General features: G+C 39.4%; 1 protein-coding gene across 3 annotated transcripts in view; it reads left to right on the top strand.

Annotated features, from left to right (window-relative positions):
- LOC128373368 (cGMP-dependent protein kinase 1) overlaps window positions 1-22,547 on the top strand; it is a 79,163-nt gene that overhangs the window by 54,467 nt on the left and 2,149 nt on the right. For 2 of the 3 annotated variants that reach the window (XM_053333670.1, XM_053333668.1), the window contains exons 5-12: window positions 449-512; window positions 4,997-5,074; window positions 6,679-6,770; window positions 13,789-13,854; window positions 15,840-15,914; window positions 21,018-21,114; window positions 21,215-21,354; window positions 21,703-21,792. In XM_053333670.1, coding sequence (XP_053189645.1) covers window positions 449-512; window positions 4,997-5,074; window positions 6,679-6,770; window positions 13,789-13,854; window positions 15,840-15,914; window positions 21,018-21,114; window positions 21,215-21,354; window positions 21,703-21,792 — 702 coding nt within the window. Of the gene's footprint in view, window positions 1-448; window positions 513-4,996; window positions 5,075-6,678; window positions 6,771-13,788; window positions 13,855-15,839; window positions 15,915-21,017; window positions 21,127-21,214; window positions 21,355-21,702; window positions 21,793-22,547 lie in introns of all 3 variants that reach the window. The other variant, XM_053333667.1, reaches the window with a different exon arrangement.

Raw genomic sequence — 22,547 nt, forward strand, 5'->3', positions numbered from 1 at the left:
ACGGGTTATTTTTCCCCTGTTTGATAAACATTGGGACAGTTTTTATTTAGTAGGCTTGATAACAGGCAGATAGCATTCAATGAGGCTGACCGTAAACAAGCAGAACAAACATTAGAGCCTCATTGTGGTGTATTCAACCTTAGGATCTGATGCCCTGCTGTGTAATTAGACACGTTTCCCAGTTAATGCTGAAATATTTATATACATGTATTACAGGTCATAGCATTATATTGATCTTCATGGTGGTTTCCTGTTGTAAATATTTATCTTCATAAGGGTCTGCTTAGATTCTGGTAAGCTGTTTAAGCCAATGCATTTAGTATGTATGCTGCCAGCGACATCTTTCAACATCTTTTTATATCTAATAGCTACAAAAGACTGAATCAGCAATATATTTAATATGTGTGAATCCACTTTCTAAAACTACTTCCCCTTCTTTCCCCTGCAGCGTTCCCACATTCCACGACCTGCAGGAAGATATTCTGAGCAAGCTTGCCGATGTCCTTGAGGAGGTAAGTGCCTTATTCTAAAGACTGTGACATCTGCGGTACAAAGCTGCAGATACCGACTCATTTTAATAGATTTTGATCCCATCGCTGTCTTTTATGGCAACGAGAGGACAGATGCAGTAGGGGAACAAAAGCACATCCTAAATAATGTGTACTAGGAGAAGACAGTTGGGCAAGTCTTTGTTGGGTGGGGGTAATGTGATGATGCAATTTAAGTACAAATTGATTGCCTGTCATTACCTCATAACAATGATGTAACTTTAACAGAAATGTATCAGTCCCAGTGTTTACTCAGATGGATTACAAAACTCAAGTTTCAATAGTCTGCCAATTGATATGTATTCCATATGTAAATGAATGGAAACCAACAGTTGTATGAAGGGCAGAGGGTTAGGGTTAGGGTTAGGGTTGCATAAAACAACCTGAAACTGGTTAGCAGTTATTATTCATGATTTGACATAAGTGAACTAAGACCTACAAAATCCTTGTTCTTTTAATTGCAGTTTTCAGGATGGTTTCTTTGGCTACATGTCACACTGGTGACAGCGTGCATTTTGAGATGTGTCTCAATATCACATTTTCTAGCCATCTGCTCACTACTTCGTTTGATGTTTTCTCCAGCATAATTTAATTATGCAAACATATTCTCATTTACACTTTTGACGTGTGCCGCTGACATTGAGGCTTTCAATATGTTGAACTGCATTCAAGTATAACCTCAGTCTGCCTACATCTTTAGGTTATTCATGCCTCTGTGTGTATACATACAGTATGTGATCGAGTACATAACCAAAAGCAGCCCAGATAACTTTCAGGTATAAAGGAAAGCTACAGAAGGTGAAGTTGCAAAAAATGTTAGACTTACCCTGGGGAATGGATTAACCATATAATGTTCACACTGGTGTAGTTGTTTCTAGATGTGCAGCCTGCAGAAACAGAAAAGTAAATATTTGTATTAATTAATATACATTTGGTCTTAAATGTGAGCAATGTGAGTGTGAAGAAATTGCTAAATATTAGTCTTAAGAACCTACACACAGACACTTAATGACATACAAGTTGGTTGTAACTTTACAAACATCAACAGCAGAGATGTCAAAGGACAGTATTTATAACACAGAACCATTACAGAAGACTCAAACATTACTATAAAGAGAGAATATATATTTATTTCAAGATTGGGTTGTGTTTGTTACACTTTGTGAGTGTTTCTGTTTTTATAAAATGTACGCTCATTAGTTGGACATGTTATCTTATCATCTCTTCATAATAACATCCTGGTTAAACTTCAAGCAATATCATTACATTTAATAATACAATGTGGAAAATCTGATCTTTTTAGGGATCATTTTCTTTTCTGTAGGCTTAAGACAATAGCTAGAAAACACATCATCTAACCTGGTTACATACCAGTGAAGTCTAAGTCTTGGCTGGACAGTATGTGAGGTTACAGTCATCAGGCAGTGTCATTTTCACTGATCTTGTGGGAGAAAGTTTGTCCTTGAAGAAGTCACACAGGAAACACGACACCACCTACAAACAAAAATCTATTTTAAGTTTATAATATTCCACATAGCCTTTGATCGCTCGCTGGTGACACTTTTGCACATAACCTTGCCTGCAGTAGAATAACTTACTTTTCTTTCACAAAATATTACTACCCCGCCCCCCAAATAAAGTACATTTTGATTTATTTACCACGGTCATTTTAATGCGAACAGCAGTGGACGTCTTTTCCCTATGTGATGGCGCTAAAGATGGTGGTTTAAATTGATTGGTTAGCAGATTAATTTAACGTAGGCTATTGGTTAGGGCTTGTCCAATCAGGTTTCTTGTGGGCGGCAGTGTTTATCATCGTTCTTCGATCCTGTCTACAGTTAGCCAGTTAGCTGTGTTAGCCGCTGTGTTAGCCACTGAGTTTGCAGATGAGTTAGCCGCCGAGCTAGCAACCGAGTTAGCCGCGATCGGGGAACATACAGTCTATGCATAGGATCCGGGGAACATAGGTACGTCAAAGTCCTTCTAAGGCTATAACTGTTATTATAATGTCTCTGGGTACGCTCCCGTCTTCCACTAGCTAGCCTATGGTTTTAGCCCCATGCGCAGAAAGACGGGTTGTGTGTCGTGGTATGTGGTGTGGAGTTTCTGTGTGTCTTTGCAGTGTATTCAAACTGTAGTGTCATTCAGTGTATCTGTATACAGTATAGCTTAAGCAAAAGCAAAATGTGGTGACCTCAGCTTGAAATACACATGCCTGTAGCCTAGCTCCGCAGTGATATTCACTATTTACTAAATTAGCCTAATTTGCTTTTACCTGAAATGCTTAATGTGTCAAAGAAGTAGTAAAAAAAGTCAAACGAAGGTTGCAAGATATACAAGTAATGACACTGTGTGACCTTTTTCATAGTTTACCTGGTGCATCAAGTACGAGGTTACCTTATATAGTGTGAAATACCACACTGAATGATCAGATTATCATTGTGACTGTATCAATTGCACACGTTGTTAGACACACGTATAACATGGCTATGCTGAGTGCTTCAATGCCATGGTATTATGGAAGTATTATAAAAGTGTCACTGTGTACCATTTATACAATGACTGATAATGTACCACTGCAAAACTGTACTGTACATGGACACAATGCTACTGTCCCATTTACTTTATATTTCTCTGTAGCCATGCCAGCTACAGTTATCAGGATCATGGCCAGCACAATGGCCAGTACCATAAATTACTTATACTACTGTCACACATTACATCATTTGTAGCATAACAAAGTAATCCATATCCATTTCAGTATCAAACTTTTCTGTCAAGAGATTCAATAACTAAATAAATAGCAAATTGATGATAAAGATCTAAAAGTTAAAAGTGTCAGCAGACATAGTGTAATCCAAGAGATGCAGTTTTGCGAGCCAGTCAGCTGGGATATTTGAGGGAAGGAGAACCAAGGGTAGCTATGGGCTTACACACAACAACCTTTGTGGCGAAGGTCAACTCAATCAAACATAAGAAAGAGGTTTGTGGGAAAGAACATGAGCAGAAGGAGGCAGCAAGCTATGTCACCAACAGCAAAACAGTTTCAGAGGCTGAATTGAAAGTGTAAAATGGGGGACACATGGCTAAAGGGAACAGTGGGGGATGGAAGTACACAAAAAATTGTTTTATAAATGTGGGACTTTCAAGATCTCAGTCTGTCCTTCATGCTCAGTTATAGCTGATTTGAAGTATTTGTCAGCATATACAAACAAGCCTGTATGTTTATAGATGATAATATTGTTGTAACTCTAACCACCCATACACAGCAGATCAGTAGTGTATAGTTTATGATTGTTTTTTTCACAATTTTAGTTTTTCCTTGTATGTGCAGGTTCTGTCTGTTGGTAGTGCTAGTAATGTTAAAATCCGTCATACTGCCCTATGTCTTGTCCTCTACTTTATTAGATCATTTAGGTCTGGGATTAATTTGGATTCATTTTGATAAGTTAGATATAGCCATGCTGTCTGTCCAAGCAGAACTAAACATCACAACTGCAACCTGCTGTTAACTCAAAAGCTCTGTTTTGATTGACACTTAGCAGACATGAGTCACACACACACAATGCTTGGTGTGAAGTAAGATGTAAGGTATGTTTCCTGGGTAAAATGTTATAAGAATAAAACACCTGTAAAATCTGTTGATACTCTAACAACTTCAGTGTAGAATGTGAAAATCACAGCATAACTTGTAATATAAAAAACTGAAGCACGTTAGACTGTGGTCCATGTCAGAGTTTGTCAGTGACTTCTTGTATCTTCCTGTACCTTTACAGTACTATAAACCATGACATAACTTGATGTAATTTCTGTTTCTTCCACAGCATAAGAGGTTTTTCACATCACATTAAGTTATGTCACATCTTACGTATCACCTCTCTATAACCTTGGAGCAAATAGATTCTTTATTTGAGAGTGACGGTTATTTTCAACAGGAGGAGTGAATTTAAGTGTGAAAGTGTTTTTCTATTTGCTTGTGTTACCTTTTTGTTAGACTGGCGACCGGTGCAGAGCGTAGTCTATCCAGTACATGCTGGGTTAGACTCCAGCAGCCCTGACCCTGAACAGCATTAGTGGGTCTAGAAAATGGATTGATGAATGGATATCCTGCATTCATTTGACTTTTAGAAAGGAGCTGTAATATGCCATGAATTGTGATGCAATATCATTCATGTATTCACTTCAACTTTTCTATTCATATTTAAGATTGTAGCAAGCATCAGTGTGTGGATGGCAAACAGACATCCTGCACAGCCAGCCGGTCTGTGGTATTAACAAGAAAAGGCTAATTGAGTGATTTATCTCACTGTACTGATTTCAACCTTCCTCTGAGGAGAACCTTTTTGTCTCTGGTGAGCACGTCTCACTCCAAATGTGAGAAAGGAGGAAGAATCATAATGTGTCTGAGTAACTCTTATTCTCTTCTCCTTCTCTTCCTCTTCTGACAGACACATTATGAAGATGGAGAATACATCATCAGACAAGGAGCCAGAGGAGACACCTTCTTCATCATCAGCAAGGGAAAGGTGAGAAAAATGCCTCTAGCCTACCACCAAAATTATCATCACTGACATCACAATGCAGGGCATCATGCCACACACGGCAAAATGTAAAATAAGTATTTTTAGGCCGAAGTTGGCTGTCATCAATCATCTGGAGATAGGGTAGAAAGAGACAGAAGTGCCGCCTCTTTCATCATCTCTTGCTGGAGCAGTGGGAGCATCTGGAGAGGAGGATGGAGTCACTTTCATTTCACCTTTCTGTCACCATCACTGGCTTTGGCACTGAGCACAGATGACACAGTATCATGTCCATCATCAACACTGTGGCTTTCATGTCCCTTACATGCTTTGAGATTGCAGCATGTGTATCCCCCTTTCAGTTGCCTGTTGCTCTTCTTCCTCAGTTTCTCTCAGCTCTCATTAAAGATACTTATTTATCATTCCCATTTTCACACTTCCCTCTTGCCCCTTTTACACTTGTTCCTTTACTTTTGTCACCTTCTCTTAATCATGCTTCTTCTCGTCCTTCCACTACCACTCATCATCATCATTATGTACTCTGTCAGTAATTTCTTTCAAACAAGTCTTACTTAAGAGATCTCAAGAGGAAAATCGGATAATGCTGGTGACCAAAACATACCCATCAAGTCCCAATGAGTTTGACAAATTCACATTGTCTCCAAGTTCACACATTCTAAGATGTGTCAGTGTTAAACAGGATGAAGATACATTATGTTTCTGTCTCTTTTTTTCTCTCCTTTGACCCAAAACACACTTCACAAGGTCTGCACATCTAAGTCACACACACATACGCTCAAGGACATTGATGAACACACACGAACACATAAACACACCTGACCTTATCAATGCTTTCCAGTGGGCTATTTTCACATCTCTCACTTTGTCTCTATCTAGACTGCAGACAGTGTACTTTGTCTAGAGGACATAACACCAAATTTGGGCATCTGACTACACACACACACAAAACCTACTTTGTAGCACCACACTTTTTACCATCTACTTCCACTAATAGACCATGCATAACTGCACTGTCACTCAGGTGTAGACAGCATTATAGTGTTCTGTTGCTGGATACGCTGCTGCACCTGCACAGATCTGAGTAATCGATGAAGACAAGATCCTCCAATAAGCAAAATGACCGTCTCCATTCACTTCCTATAAAATCTACTCAAGTGTCATCACTTTGATTTGTAAAATCTTTTAGCACGGCACAGTGCAATCACTCACATGTCATCTGACTAATGAAGTGGTCAACCATGTCTCTCAGATCCTGCACGGAGACGGCAGTCACCTGTCCTTCTAACAGACAAGCCATGCTCAGAGATACCTGTCACACTAGTTTGTGTAATGGTGTGATTAGCCTGCCATCTTGATAGATGATTTACATGTCAATTTCTTCCTGAATTGATGGAGATGTGTAAGTGTTTTTGAAATGTTATCACTTATAAACTAAACTTCCTCTAACTGCTACACATCTTCATACTGTTTTACTTTCTTTTTACTGTTTTTCATTCCCCATTTTATTGCTCACTGCCATCTATCTTCCTTCCTGTCACACTTATCTTTGATCTAACCATCCACCTCCTGGATATCTGTTCTCTTGCCAGGTTAATGTGACCAGGGAGGAGCCCAATGGAGAGCCTGTCTACCTGCGCAGCCTCGGGAAAGGAGACTGGTTTGGAGAGAAAGCCTTGCAGGGGTAAGATATTTCCTAAAACTGCCTTTTCCTATTTAAATCTCCTTGTCTACTGGTGTTTCTGTCTCTTTCACTGTCACCCACTTTCCGTCTAATTTCCCTCACAATCTGTCTTTAATATCCTTCCTCTTACACTTTTGTGCATCTTTCCTCTAATTTGCTATTGATCTTCCTCCAGCGCTTATCTTTCCATCAGTATTTCCATCACTCACTCTTCTTGACAGGTGTGATGACATGCTAAATGTTGAAATATTTACAGCCGGGTCAACATTATGCAACTTCAGGGTCAATTTACTGTAGCTGTTCCACACACATTTTTGAGATATGACGTACAAATTTCTATCTGTCAACCAAACAAAGCTTTTTCTGTTTAAACTAATCAGATAAACTGAGGCTGCCACAGCAATCCAAATCTTTTTTTTTCTTTCATAAGATTTTTTTATGCAACTTGAAAAAGGACCAGTTCTAAAATTATTTCTCATGAAATCATATTCCTATCTAATACTATGCAGTATGAACAGCATGAATATGTAAAGTTTCAGAGTTGAGCTATTTTACCTCCAACCCTCTGTACAGAAAGTACAAATGGGAGCTCTATTTTTGCCCACATCAGAAGAAAAAAAGTGTTTTTATGTGACAGTGGAGATCCCTCACAACAGCACCAAGTGACAACCCATCTGTGCTATAATGTGCACACAGCCATGTCACACAAGAATTGACAGGGAAACAGTCATTTATTGTCTGTTGACTTTGGTGTTTGACAGTCGTATAGTGTGCTCCCCAGCTGTAGACTCATTTCATTTAGACAATATTATCTATGTGCTTCTTAGATTTCTTTCTATTTTCTGCTCACTGTCTGACCATTGTGATATCAAGGACATCTCCATGCTGTCCTTGACTGAAATAATGAATTTCTACACTCACTCTATCCTTTTAATGAACGTTTGTGTTAAATATATGAACATATTTTCTATTACTAGCTCAGAAGTCAGTGTTGATAGAAATAAATATGTACTAAGGAGATATAAACCAACTATGTAGACCTGTGCCAGGATCTTTTTTTTTAATATCTGTGTAGATGTACTGAGGCAAGTTTGAAGTAACCAGTCTGTATATACTTGAGGGATCAAGTGATTCACAGCTACTGCAAACACTCAGAGCTCAAATACTTTCACTGAAGTATAATAAAAATATTTTATATGGCTTCTGGCATCAACTGCCTGTGTCCTGAAGTGCAGCTTTTTACCCTGCTGTTTGTCCTGTCTTGTCACAACAAGTCACCTCCATGGACAATGTTTTATTAAGACAGAGGGTAAAGATAGCCACTACTCTAAGGTGTGTTATATCTGTAAGGGGTTGAGAACCAACAGAAAACATACTGTATGCATTCATGCTTTTATAATGGAGTGCAGGAATGTCAAAAGGAAAAACTATATGAAAATGCCGCCATCTTGTGGTAGCTGAATGGGAAACTCACCTCTAATAATTTCTCAAGCCCTTAACAATCACACCTCAAGAGAATAAACACGTTAAAACATAAAGACGGATAAATCTAACCTCTTTGCTGTCTAATCACACTGCAGTTCATTGTTTTTATTTTCAACAGTCAAATGAGTACTGTAGGTGCTAGATGTGATGTTCATGCGACAGCTGAAACCTCACAGATGGTCGAGCCTTCCCCATATGTTAAAATGAATGACTATAGGATATGTAGAAGATGTGAGATAAGATACATGAGAGGCACGGGAAAGCATGATCTCTTGGCAGTGGGAGGGGAGGGTTGTTCCAAATAGAAATCTGATCCTTTTACACTAATGAGACGTAAAAACTCACTGTTTGATGAATGAGAGCATGACACAAAGTACTAATTCATAATGGATTGAGCAGCTGTGCTACTTTTCAAGTGAACTATTTGAATTTTCAAGGAATCCATCCAATGATTTCTTGTAAGTGCTGTTGAAATTGAAATTGTAATTGAAATAGAATGAAAGGGAGAGCATGAAAACCTCAATGTATCTCTCTGATAACTCTCCATAGTGTACACATATACTCTATGAAACCATGTGTGTAGCATATTTCCCTAGTATACAGTGACGTCAGTACATTTGTAGTCTTTCCCAGAATAAGATTTCAAGTGCGCAGTTTTGAAAAGCTCTTCAAAGCACCTTCGGGAACATCTTACAGTTTGTTTAATCAGGAAAACCATATTGTCTCTACCTCCCACTAAAAGAAAGTGCTCTCCCCACCTCAGCGTCTGCTCCCTGTTGTCATCATCTGTTGTCTCGTTTTGTCTTGGAGAGTCTTGAGTGAGAGAAGCCTATTCAATCATAGCTTTTGATGGTAGAGCGTGTCTCCCAAATTTAAATGATTGAGATGCTGGCCATCTTTGAAACCTGGCTTTTGATCAGAGGGCTCTTCTACAGGCTCATCTTTCTAATTAGAAGTTAACCGTGTGTGTCTTTACTCATGAAACTCAAGAGCCCCTACTCAATGGCTACTCTGTCCATAATGTCACCTTTGATCTTTGAGAACATATTTACAAATCAAAGTCTTATCTCCTGCCAGACATAATGGTTTGTCAGTGCTTGTGTGGATGCTGGTGTGTGATGTGTGTGTGTGTGTGTGTGCATTAGTGGACAGTGGACAAAATATCAGGTTCCATGTTTTCTAAGGGGTAACATATGCAGCTATAGCCATGACTGAATCCTACTGCACCTCATAACAATAGATGGATGTTCCAGCTGTTGTTTGGACGTAGCCAACAACATATCTGAGGCCATATTCCTCCTGTCATTGGTGAGTTGTGAGCTTTGAGTTGAGGTGTAGATCCATCAGCAGGACAGGCTATGTGCGCCCTCTCCTGTGTGTGTCTATGTGTGTGTATGTTTGAGAGGGTGTGCCCGGAGAAGATGAGAGCTTGTTAAAAAAAAGTGTGATGCCACTGACAGAAATGTAATTGGTGTCAGTGTTCGGCCACATCTGATATATCACAGTGAGAGGCTGTGTCAGTGTGGGTGTGTTGCCACAGGTAGCGATGATCAGGAAGTCCACTTTGAAGATTTATCAGATGGCAAAACTGTGGTGCAGTTTAGTCCTTCTGGCACAGTTTTACAACTCTGGCAGCGGTTTCTCCTGTCTCAAAGGTGACATTTTTATCGTTAACATGCAAAGGGCCACATTACAAGGTATTCTGCTGTGTGTGCTTGCATGTCCATTATACAGATGATGCTGAACTGTGCTGCTGCAAAAGTTAAGCCAGAATCTACCTTTTTTTGCTAGATGATCATGCATTTTTCTCCTGACCTTTGCTTAAACAGTTGCCCTGCTGAACCAACTCAATGTTCTCACTGAAATGTACGCTGCATGTTTTGATGACGAGCTGTGTTTAGACCCCTCTCTTTGTCCTTCCACTTCAAACCATCCCTCATTTTTTTTAAAAAGCTCATGAACCACGAGTCATAGCTTTAACTTCTGCGATTTACCATTAGCTGCTTATAATTGTCCATTCCCAGTGTCTGCATCCTGTGTATGTCTTACAGTCCTCTAAAGCATACCATAGATTTTAGACTGATAAAGATATTTTTTCTATTTATACATTTCTATGCATCAGCACTCAGTTCATGCCACCACAGTGCAAAAAACACTTGAAACTTGTTTGAGGTACTTAATCAAAGAGAATCCCATGCTGCCAGTTTTATTTTAGAAATATGCGCAATTGTTGTGTGGTAATGCAGTTACAGACCCGGACTGCAGATTTTCCCACAGGCCCAAAATTTATTTTAGGTGCTGGAGCCGAAAAGGGGGAAAGGGAGTAGAGGGATGGGGCGATGGGAGGGGGAGCTGCAAACAGCATCAAGCACTGAGAGTTAGTTGCAGCTTTAACACTGAATTCACATAATAACTAACAATTTGAAAAGTATGCACCATTCTGCTGGAGTGATCTGTCAACTGCAAGTCCAAGCAGAGTTTTGACAGAAAGGGGGAAAAAAAGGAGGATTATTTTTGGGCAGGCTACCAAAATAAATCCTATACATGAGAAATGCTCTTTCCCAGTTAGTCATGTGCTTGTAGGAAGCACAGACTTCTGAGACTTTCGTGTAACTCTTCAGTGTCTTTTTCAAACCATTCATGGTTGTTACTATACTTGTGTGTTCTGGGCTTGATATTCTAAAAACATGCAGCTCCTGACACTCAAATCTTGGATGTTAGAACTTCAAACAAGTACATGAATGCACCAATAAGGACTTTTTTTTAAAAGAGCAATCTCTCATGAACTGATGCCAATGGCTGCCTGGAATCATGGAAACAGATATATTCATAAATGCAATAATGTGTGGTATGCTTTGGAGAGTCATAATCAACAGTTATGTGGAGCATGCACAGTTAATAGGAAAAAGCTGCAAAAACATTGGCACCATTTTTTACTGAAACACTTTCATCCCAGCCTGTGAAGTCTCATACACAGCTATCCAAGTCCACCTGAATACCTCTCAGTCACGGACTCTAAACTCATATCACTGGCCATGTCTCCCACAGCCACCTCTTGTTCTTGCCAAAGTGCTGACCCTGGCTTTACTTTTCTCTCTCCAGCTCACTGCTTCTGCCCCACTCTCAGCGTCCAAGCCTGTACGTTATTTTCATAACCCCCTTCCCGGGACACCAGATCACTGTCCAATTACCAGGTTCATTTCAACCATCTCCTGGAAATCAACACCACAGGCTCCCTCCTGTGTAACTCCAAAGGACATTCCAGACACAGCATGCAGCTGCTTTTAGTGTGTCTGTGCTTGTGTGTGCATGAGTGTGTTTTCCCAGAGCATTTCTTGTTGCGCCGCAAATTAACAAGTGCAGAGCCGTCTTTGGCTTAGTGGATGACTTAGGCTCAGCAGTATGAAAATGACTCACTCTGACGGATACTGTTTAGCGATTGTGTTTCACATACTGTGGAGCAACGCTAGCATCAACGCAATGGCACATTGTTGTTTTCCTCAGCTACAGCAGAGCAGCAGGAGACAGGTGTAACAAGCTGCTCTCTAATATGAAACCCTTGAGGTCTCTTAAGGATGATTCATGCTTATGTAACCACTATTTCAATATAGCCCAAACTGTTGTGTTGTTGTGTTGTGTCACTATGGTTAGTAAATGACACAAACACTGTTCTCTTCCTTTTATGAAGTGATAAATTAACTCATGTAACAGATTGGGGATGTCGCTGTAGCTGTGGCTCATTAGCACTGATGAGAAAACTGGTGTCTGTGTGTTGTCTGATGTGCAGACCTTTGTTAAGATATTTACTAATAGGGGAAAGTGATGCATAATGTGCTTAAATATGTTATTACAGTTGTTAGAACCCATGATATCTACTCTAGCATTTTGATTAATGTCTATGAGGAGGATTTCTCTTGAATCCTTGCATGCATATATGACATGATTCAAAAATAAGCCTGTTAAAGTCACTCTATGGGGGCAAGTATATTTGGAAAAGTGTCTCAATATCTGGTGGATAGTCATTGGCAAATTCACAACTGGCACGTTACGAGAGTAGAAACCCTGAAGAGTGCAAGTTAACTCCCTATTCAGCTGAATATTTGAATAACGACCTGATTAAACCTACATTATGAGAGCTCTTATGCTTCCTCTTATGAATCACACTATACCAGTTTGTTAAATACTCTCAATTCATAACTTACAATGAATTAAATCAGTCATTCTCAAGAGAACCTTGATAAAATTTTACAGTGTAATAGTCTTGTGCATGTTAACCACGGAGACCTGTTTCCCACTGACTGTCACTCATCAAGTCTCTTGTTCCCTAAACTAATCATAGCATAATAGTTAATAGTATATACAGTATGTCATGTTGTAATACTTTGTTCTCATCCAAACTGGGGCATTTATTGTTCTTTCACTTATTAAAGTGATTATTAATACTGTAACTGTGCTGTGCGGAATGTAAATTGGTGGAAAGGTTTTGAATGCTGTTGTGGGCGAACACATGAACAGGTGGAGCAGCGTTTGCCAGACTATTGTGTTAAGATCATGGATGCAGGTCATAGGAGCTTATCAGAGGTGAATGAAATACTGTATGTGCCACACTAGATAGAGGGACCCAATATATCCTATGCCCCTGACAAACACCACCTTCCTCTGCTCTGCCCTCCTATCTTCTGTAGTCCTCACCTTTCAAAATTTGTTGTTCCCCCACCAGCTGTGACCTTTTACTCAAGGGGGTCAGCAGAGAGAGCAAGGCAGAGTGTGTGAACGAGGAGGTAGGGTTGCGCATGTGTGTGCTTGGAAGAGGGAAGGCAGAGGGAGTTGACATAGCATGAGGAGGAATTGTCACCTCAGCTCATTGCAACAGATTGTATATGTCTGACTTCAGACGCACAGAGATATTGTCAGTTACTTTTAGCACTTCAATTGAATTGGATCGGCTCTTGATTCAGGATTTGTTTTAGCTTTTGATTTCCTCCAGAGTCTGATTTTTTTTTTCCTCTTTTGAAAACATGGGGCATGAAATAATCTGCTCCTGGGATATCACCCGAAGACTCCCCTGTCTTGTTGTAATATATTACTAAGAGTGGATAACGCTACACTTGGATTGGAGATTTATATACAAGTACCACAGACAAGCGTTTTATTGGAGGGCTGCCCTGGGCAGTGTGCTGGTTCAGATTTAGAGCTTATCGCTGTGGGACTCTGTGTGCAGACTTTTTCACAGTGAAAGATGGACTCTTGGGATACAGACTCAGAAGATTCATGTGATTGGGGCGACTCCTCTGAAGAAGAGGGAGATGAGCTTGAAGTCAAATATAATAAAGAGTAATGTCAATCATTCAGTGGTGTGTGTTGCCTGTTGAGAGCAAGATGTGCTAGTTTCATTTGTTTCCATCATCACGCTACTGATGCAGAATTAAAAATAAAGAATTGATTTGACCTGGCAGCACAGTTTGTGATCAGTGAGTCGAATGTGTACATTTTGCCTTTGTAGCTAATCATGTCTTTTGATCTTTTTCTCCAGGGAGGACATCAGGACAGCCAATGTCATTTCAGCAGAGGCAGTCACCTGCCTGGTCATTGACAGAGAGTGAGTATCAAGGCAGAGGATTCTCATAGAACAGGTTCAAGTAGGCTATGCAAGTTTTAACTTTACTGATACATCAACATGAACCTGCTCTTACATCATACAACACACACTGAATTGTAACTGCCTCTAATTCTAACTCTAAAACCACTGAGGCTCTCAATTATGCAAATGACAAATTAATCTAACTTATCCATTTTATATATCTATATGTTATTCAGTTTCAACAAGTTCAGTAAACTTGAGGTGAGAAATAAGTGGTGCTTTATAACTACAGTTACTGCTAGTTTTAAAAGCTGCACACAAAATGCAGGTGTCATAAAAGGCAGCTGTGTCATCACCTACCACTTGCTGATATATCCAGGACTCAACTAAATTCTCATGTAAATGTTTTCCAGGCACAGACAAAAATAAACTGATCATATTTGGGTTTGTTCTAGGAAGTGACATCAGTAAGGCAGGTGTAAAACGTATCCTAAATCAACTTAACTAAAGAGAGATTCATGCTAGATTTGCGCAAGAATGGATAATGAGGGCTCTTTTTTCACAAATGTTTGTTAGGAGGTTAACAAAGAGCATAACTATATTTTTCAGCTTCATGTTGCCCTTTATACTAATCCTAGCACAAGCAACCAATAATTGTTTTCATTTTATCACAATAACATGGTTTGAAATTAATTGTTGTTGTCATGTGTTTAAAATAATGCAGACATACAAAGAAGTTTATATGAGCTTGCTAACTAAGGAAACAATTTGTGTCTAAGCATCTCTAGCATTAAGTCGTGTGGTGAGAATAGAGAGACAGATGGGTTGGGCATGGGGAGGAGATGATATCAGCTTACCCAGGGCCTCCCTCTGGCCTCAGGGAACAAGGCAGGCTCAAATGGGCCATCCTTTGAGCTAGCAGAGGAGATAGTGAGTGAGTCATCCAGCATAGGTGATTACCACTGCCTTTCACTGTGCCTGTCATACAAGTAGCTAATGCTGTCATAGCCCTGAAAGCTACCACACTGTATCAGTGCATTCTGGTGCACATGCCAGGTTGGTTGTATTCAAAGCTGTATTTGTTTGTGTATTTATTCATTTCCTGTGTGTTAAAATGAAACAGTGCACTTTCAAAAGTAATGTTAGGAGAATTACAGTATCTGTTTTGAAGAAAAACAGGGAGATACAGACATTGGGAAAGAGAAAAAGAATAAAAATGAGTGGCAAGGAGGAGTCATCGACTCTCTGTAGCAGGCACCATAACAGGCCAAACATTTAAAGAAAAGCTCAGCTCAGAAACAGCTCCAGCTCAGAGACATTACAATCTCAACAGGAAAAAATCCCAGCTGTATTGCATCTTCTGTCTAACAGCTTGATAAGCCTTGCATGAAATCTGCCTCAGCTAGTTGTTCTTCCAAGATGTTTTGAGTCTTTTACACAGGCAGTGCTATTTTTTCATGTACCAGATCTCCCCATGAGTGCAACTTGTTATTGCATTATTATGTCATTATAAAGGTCTGAAATGAACATGGTTACACTGTTTCCTCGAGTTGAATAACTTTACTAGGTGCTAAAAGAACAGAACATATTATGTGGTTTTAATATCTGATGATAACTTGTATAAGATCCAGTGTCTTTTTATCATTCAGCACAATATGTTTTATATTCTATAATTTATTCATTTAAATATTTATGCAGAACCTCTAGTTTTTCCTCTAAAATTCCCACTCAGTGACTGAGAGACGTGTCTCTAAAAGTGGGCTGATTAATATTTCATAGTAACCAGCAGTGATTTTTATGACAGTCATATATTTCACCCTCATCTTATATGGATCGCCTGCAGTGTACAAACTGTTTTGTTCCCTCTAACCGTAAACTATTAATTCATTACTTACTGTACTGTGGAGAATGTGTTTGCTACTTTGAGCTGGATATAGAAGATTATTAAACAGAGTAAATGGTTTGAATCAATGCTGTTTTAACTTTTATTTTCTCTGTTCCAGTTCGTTTAAGCACCTGATTGGAGGTTTGGAGGACGTATCTAACAAAGGTCAAGAGGATGCAGATGCCAAAGCCAGGTAAGGCAAACACAATTACTGTCTGTCACATTCACTATGCACATGTTATCTTATTGGTTTGTGCTTGGGGCTGGATTTTTGTTTTGCTCGTCTTTTGTTTTAATTATTGAAATTTGCAAATTAATTTTCAGTCTCAATTAGCTTTTAAACATTGCACCATATAGTGAGCACTCACCAGCAGCAACGTTTATTAAGAAACATGGTCTTGGCCAACCGTTAATGCATTGTGCCTTTAGGTCTGTTACATAACAAGACAATACCCGGTTGGCAGGCCAGAAAGCAGAGGCCATGACCTCTGCCTCTATTTCTGGAGGAATTAATATGTACTCTATTTATCGTCGCTATGGAAACAAGAGAATAGCACCATAGAAGATACAGGGGCACCTTGGCAATGAGGTGGGCATCTTGGGGTACAGGCAAACACGTATTGGCATAATCTGATACCCTGCATGCTCAGCGCTAAGTTGTGAGTCAAGGTGAGGAGAAACAAGAACCCCGCCGGTAATGACAGATTACAGAGAGTGAGAGAGCAGAGGCAGCTTTTCACCACAGCAGAAGACAGAGAGATGTAGATAGACACATGCACTGCAGAGAGACAGGGACAAGACTGCTAGTCGATGCTTTAGACTTTTAACTTTTGACTGCTGCGATTGACAGTCATCTTTGCAAGCCAGCAAGCTAGCAGAACATAACACCAGTTACTCAGTTGGACAGATATACCAAAGAAAGAGAGAAGAGGGAGTAACTTCGACTGGCTTCTGGCATTCAGCCCTGGCCAGGTGCTCCTCATGGCTCAATACCTCTGATGATTGCTTTCCCAACAAATGTGTATGATAGAAAGAGATCTGCATTGTGCATTCTCTGCCTCATTTTTCGCATTGCCAGGTCTTCAGGGAAGCTAGTATGAAATTGATTTTTAAGCAAATACAAATCATAAATCACACTTTTGGCCATCATTTGTAATCTTATCATCAGCCTTGTTCTCAGAACTTCAACTTAAAGGAGCAGTGTGTAGGATTTAGTGGCATCTAGCGGTGAGGTTGCAGATTGCAACCAAATTAATACACCTCCCCTAATCCACCCCTTCTAAGCATGTAGGAAAATCTACATTGGCTGCAAAACTTGCGAAAAGCCTGCTCTAGAGCCAGTGTTTGGTTTGTCCATTTTGGGCTACTGTAGGAACATGGCAGTGCAAATGGTGGGATCCATGGAAGAAGACCCACTCCCTCTGTAGATATAAAGGGCTTATAAAAGGTAACAAAAACACAACTATTCTTATTTTTCATGTGATTATACACTAATTAAAACATACTTATGGACATTATATTCCATTTCTGCTAGATGCCACTAAATTCTACACACTGCATCTTTTAAAATAGAGCCTCTATCTTTCCCTGTGCTCTGTGAAATCTGTCACATCAAAGAATTTTCACCCTGATTAAGTTAGCTTCACCTACTGTGTGTGTGTGTGTGTGTGTGTGTGTGTGTGTGTGTGTGTGTGTGTGTGTGTGTGATCTCTTGCTGGCACTCTCTGCCAAAAAGAGCACATTTGTTACTTGGTAAGGAAAGCCTGAGTCAGGATCTCACGGTGATGGAAACTATCTCTAATTGGTCACAGTGGATAAGCGCCATGCAGCAGTACTGTAACTATACAGCAAACTGCAGCTGCTCTCTGTGAGGTTGACAGGTCTTTTCTTCAAAGACTACCTCCCTGCTATGTGCTGTGTGTGTACACTGTTTTTGATCATGCTTCTCTTTGCAGGAGGAGCTTCACAATATCCAAAATAGATAAAAATGGATCCATCTTTGTTGTAATGTTTCACCTGTGTTTTTTTGTTTAGTGGAAGGGTCGATGAGCACAAATTTACCTACTATGTCGAGCTGTAATACCACACCGTATAGTCTTTAGTTGCAGGGCATCCAATCCTGACAAAACTGTTATCCCAATTTACCGAACTTACTTAAAAATCTTAATAAAATAAAATTTAAATAAAGTTGCAGAAGTCTTTAAAAACTTCTTAAAAGAGTTAACTTAAAAGAGTCCCTGAAATGACAACCTGCCTTGTGCATGTTTAATCAGGGATCCCTCTCTCCTCTCATTTCCTGTCATCTCTAATGCAGACTGTCCAATAAAGTCATAAAAACTTAATTACAGTCAAAATTGTCTGATAGGTCAGCAGCTGCTTTCATTTAATTTCACTATATTACGTGATAAAATTGGTCTAATTTTCCTTTCAACCTATCATTAAAACGTCTTATATCTAAGTTAATGAGACTGGCACATGGGCTGTATTAAGCATAAATACTACTCTTTTTCAGTCAATACTAATTGTCGCCCAACTAGAAAGAAAGCTCTGTATGATTGAATAGTGATGAGAAAAATATGACCCACTATGACTCAGCATGTCTGTCAGGCAAGTATAGGAGTTCAGAAACATGAAGTTACTGGAAATAAAATGGTATATAGGATGGATATAAATGGGATATAAATGGAATATAAGTTGAGTCAATTTTAAAGTCACAGATGCTTTCTTTTCCTCTCTCCTCTTGCTTGAGACAGGCTCAACTAGAACAGAGAAGAAGAACTGGAGGATAATAGCGCAAGCACGCACATGCATACACACAGACTGCAGGTTTACTCAAGTCACTTTTGGAAAATTTACATAGGCTTAGATTCATTTCCTTAAGCTGTCCTCAATCAACTGGTTTTAAGTCTGCTGTGTGTGTCCCTGAAAGTGACTTAAGTCATACCACATACACGTGTGTGTGATGGACTCATCGACATAACCTTAACTATCACAAATAAATGCCCTTACTCTAAACTGAACCTTAACCCACTTCTAACCTTAAACTTAAACCCAGTCGTATTCCAAAATTGGCCTCTGAAGTTGTGAGGAACAGCCAAGATGTCTTCACAATACAGAAATGTCCTCACAAAGATGGTTTTCAACTAAGATTGGTTCTATAAAAGATAGAACACACATACACACGCGTACACACACACTCAGACGCATGGGGATTGCGTCATTTTTTATGATCTCATCTGTCCACTGATACAGATTATCACCCACTGCGGTGCTACTTGACCTGCATATGAACATATTACAGTGCTATCAATGGATTTGCCACCGAATGGTAGTAAGTAATGTGTTATTTCCACCTGATACAAGTGACCTCAAAATACAAGTGCGATGTAACAAACAACAGCTACATTACTGTGTTGGAAGCAGCTGGGCACTGTGTTAGTTTTCATTAACGGTCATGTTTTAGAAATCTATTTAAGGTGGATGTGTGTTTACCAATCCTCTGGGTCTGCTGGCTAATATCATATTCCTGTTTCCCACATCTAGTGCTTCATGAACAAAACAAGTGCTTCTCTCTATGGAAAAATATATACATACATGTATCTCCAAAAGACAAATCTTCATTCAGCTTCATTTTGCCCTTTTTTGATGCATAAAGTGACACAAAGTGTTTTTCCTGAAATATAACTGTTTTTACAGTGAACTGGTGGCTATACAGCTGGTTTTAAAAGTGTCTTATTTTACTGACTTTAAGAAGAGTTCATCTAACACACAGATTAGAGTATATGGATCAGTTCCTTCATTGCTGGTTAATACAACAGCTTCACTTTATGACTCAGCTTTAATGGCTTGAAGATTTTGTTCCTCAGCTGTAATGTTCTCCTTTTAACCTGGTACTGGTAATGGAGCAGTGTCGCCATCTGCTGGCAAAAGGCTTGTAATATTTTTAAGCCTTTTTTTAAACAGATATTTTTAAGACATTGTGTTATGTAAAATGATCTTTATCTTTCTATCTTGACAGAACTTGTGGTCTCTGCATCTCATAGATTTGGTGTGTCTTTCTGTGTCTGTATTAAACACCTTCAGGAGCCACTGAATGTCAGTCACTCCAATCTTTTAATAATCCGGTCTCACACACAGTACTCTGTCACTACAGTCTGTCCTTTTCTTAAGCAAAGAGCAGGGTGGGATTTGGTGTGTTTTCTGGCACGCTTCCACATAATGGAAAGGGAGAAAAAGATGAAAGGATCACCTTTCAATCTCTCATGGTAGTAGTAGGGCCTGTACACACAAGTAAACATTGACCGCCCTGGTAACCTCTTGTGTTTTTGAGAAACACTGTGCTCAGTAACCTGCCAACACGTGCCACCATCGTGTCCACTGGCATGCAGCTTAGTTGAAAAGGTTTTATTGTTTTAGCTTGCAGTACTACTGATGTGTCCGGTGGATCAGATGGAGTGAAATTCCCTTTACGCACAAAGAAGTCCCATTTGGCATTTAATTCATCAAAGTCAAACATGGAACAGTGCTCATGAAATGAGTCATTGTTTAACTTACTTTTATGTACATAAAGTTAATCGCTGCTGCTCCATGAAGGAAGACGGCTGACTTATATAAACAAATCCTCCTTGCAAGGGTGTTTTTTTTTTTTTTTTTTTATAAATGTTGATATACGGCTGTGCTGTTTATGTGAGAGAGAGAAAAGGCCTCACTTTCACGCGGTAGTCTTTTCCGACTGACCCAGAAAGGCCTGTCCAGGCTCAGATCTGTCCTAAGCCCACTGATCCAGAGACTGATCTGATGAAACTCTGTCTGGATCAAACAATAACCAGAGAAGACATGGGGCATCTGGGGATAAGGGATGGACATGTTGGAAACAAGCTCTGGTGCCAGCATGTGCAGGTCAGCAGTGACATGTTGGGGTGTTCAGTGGCAGAGCCAAAGCATGTCTTCAGAGCCAGCTGAGTAGTGAGCAGACCGTGTGACAGATGTCCCGTCTTTGTACTTTCCTATCAAGAATGGGGACAAGCTGGGGAAAGGTCAAAGTGGTTTGCCAGCAGACTAAACTCAAACACATCCTGTTTACGTGCTAATATTTATATACTCCACATCCTCAATAACATCCTTGTAAGATTACTAGGAGTTAAATCCCCTAAGATTTACAAACAAATGAGCTCAAAGAAAGACGGATATTTTGTCTCAGGTTGTTGAAAGTGGATTATCTCTTCTTTCATACTTCATCTCACCTCTAATCCGGTTTCCATTCTGTCTTTGTTTCCCCCTTTTCCTGGACCCACAGGTATGAAGCAGAGAATGCATTTTTCTTCAACCTCAACCTAGCTGACTTCAACATCATCGACACTCTGGGGGTCGGTGGCTTTGGACGTGTTGAGCTGGTACGGGGCGCGGCACTTGGACAGTGACATGAATCATACAAATTAACAATCAAATGAGCAAAGTTGACCTTTGTAACTTTTTTTGTTGTTGTCTCTGCAGGTTCAGCTCAAGAGCGATGAGAACAAAACCTTTGCCATGAAAATCCTGAAGAAGCGGCACATTGTCGACACAAGACAGCAGGAGCACATTCGTTCAGAGAAACTCATCATGCAGGAAGCCCACTCTGACTTCATTGTTAGGTACACCATCTGATCGATTTCACTAAAGCGCATTATAAATAAGCTACTGTATATGCAACACGTCATAAGGATCAGTACTTTATTACCTCCGAGCCAGAAGGTCCTGGGTTTGATTGGCAGAGTTTTCTCTGTAGAACTTGCAGGTTATATTCTGTTAATAGAGGTTTCCTCCCACATATCAAGTATGTATGTTGTGAGTTACACTGGGGACTATGTATGCTGGAAAAAACTCAATTTTCCATGACTCCCTACATTAATTTATTGTCTCTGTCCATCTGTCCATCCATCCATCAGCTACATTTGCATTTTCTAAGCTGTTTGAGATAACACCTACGTTTGTGTTTTCAGACTCTACAGAACATTCAAAGACAGCAAGTATCTTTACATGCTGATGGAAGCATGTTTAGGAGGAGAGCTGTGGACCATTCTTCGAGACCGGTAAGCTTCATTTAATCAGGTCAGATATCACTGGATTGTATTAATTGTGTCATATTTCTGTTAATGTTAGTGACTACAATATACTTTATAGTGTGTTGCAGTTTATAGTCCTAAAACCTCATTTGTTTCAGCCATGTTCCTTTGCAAGTTTTTTTAGTTTTTCTAAATAAATTACAAATTTACATTTCAGCTATGAATTTTGTTTTAGTTTTTTAGTTTTCTACCAATATGTGTGACTCAAATATGTTTTGAACAGCAACAAATCAATGAAACAATTAATCGATTAGTGGAATGATTAATCTAGCTATTTTGATAATCAATTAATTGTTTTGACTATTTTTTAAAGAGAAATGCTGCTTCTTCAATGTGAATATTGTCTGGCTTCTTTAGTCCTTCATTTAGTAAACTGATTGCTACTTTGGGTTGTGGATTACCTAAAACGAGACATGTTTGGTTGTATCTGGGGCTTGATTGACGTTTTTCATCATTTTCTCATCTCATTTTAAAGACCAAACAGATACTCAATATATATCTAAAATAATCCACAGATTTATTGATAATGAAAATTGTTAGTTGCAGCCCTAAATATGTTTAATCAAATGGTTATTTTTATTTTCTGGGAAGAAGTTACTTTGTACTACTTAATCACCAAATACAACATTTTAATTGGAGTTCCGCTGTGGTAATCCTGAGCCTGGTTCCTGGTTGTTCTATGAAAAGACATCATTGTTCAACTGCTGCAGTTATGTGCCAGC

This window comes from Scomber japonicus, chromosome 14 (genome assembly GCF_027409825.1).
Source record: "Scomber japonicus isolate fScoJap1 chromosome 14, fScoJap1.pri, whole genome shotgun sequence".
NCBI classification, from domain to species: domain Eukaryota; kingdom Metazoa; phylum Chordata; class Actinopteri; order Scombriformes; family Scombridae; genus Scomber; species Scomber japonicus.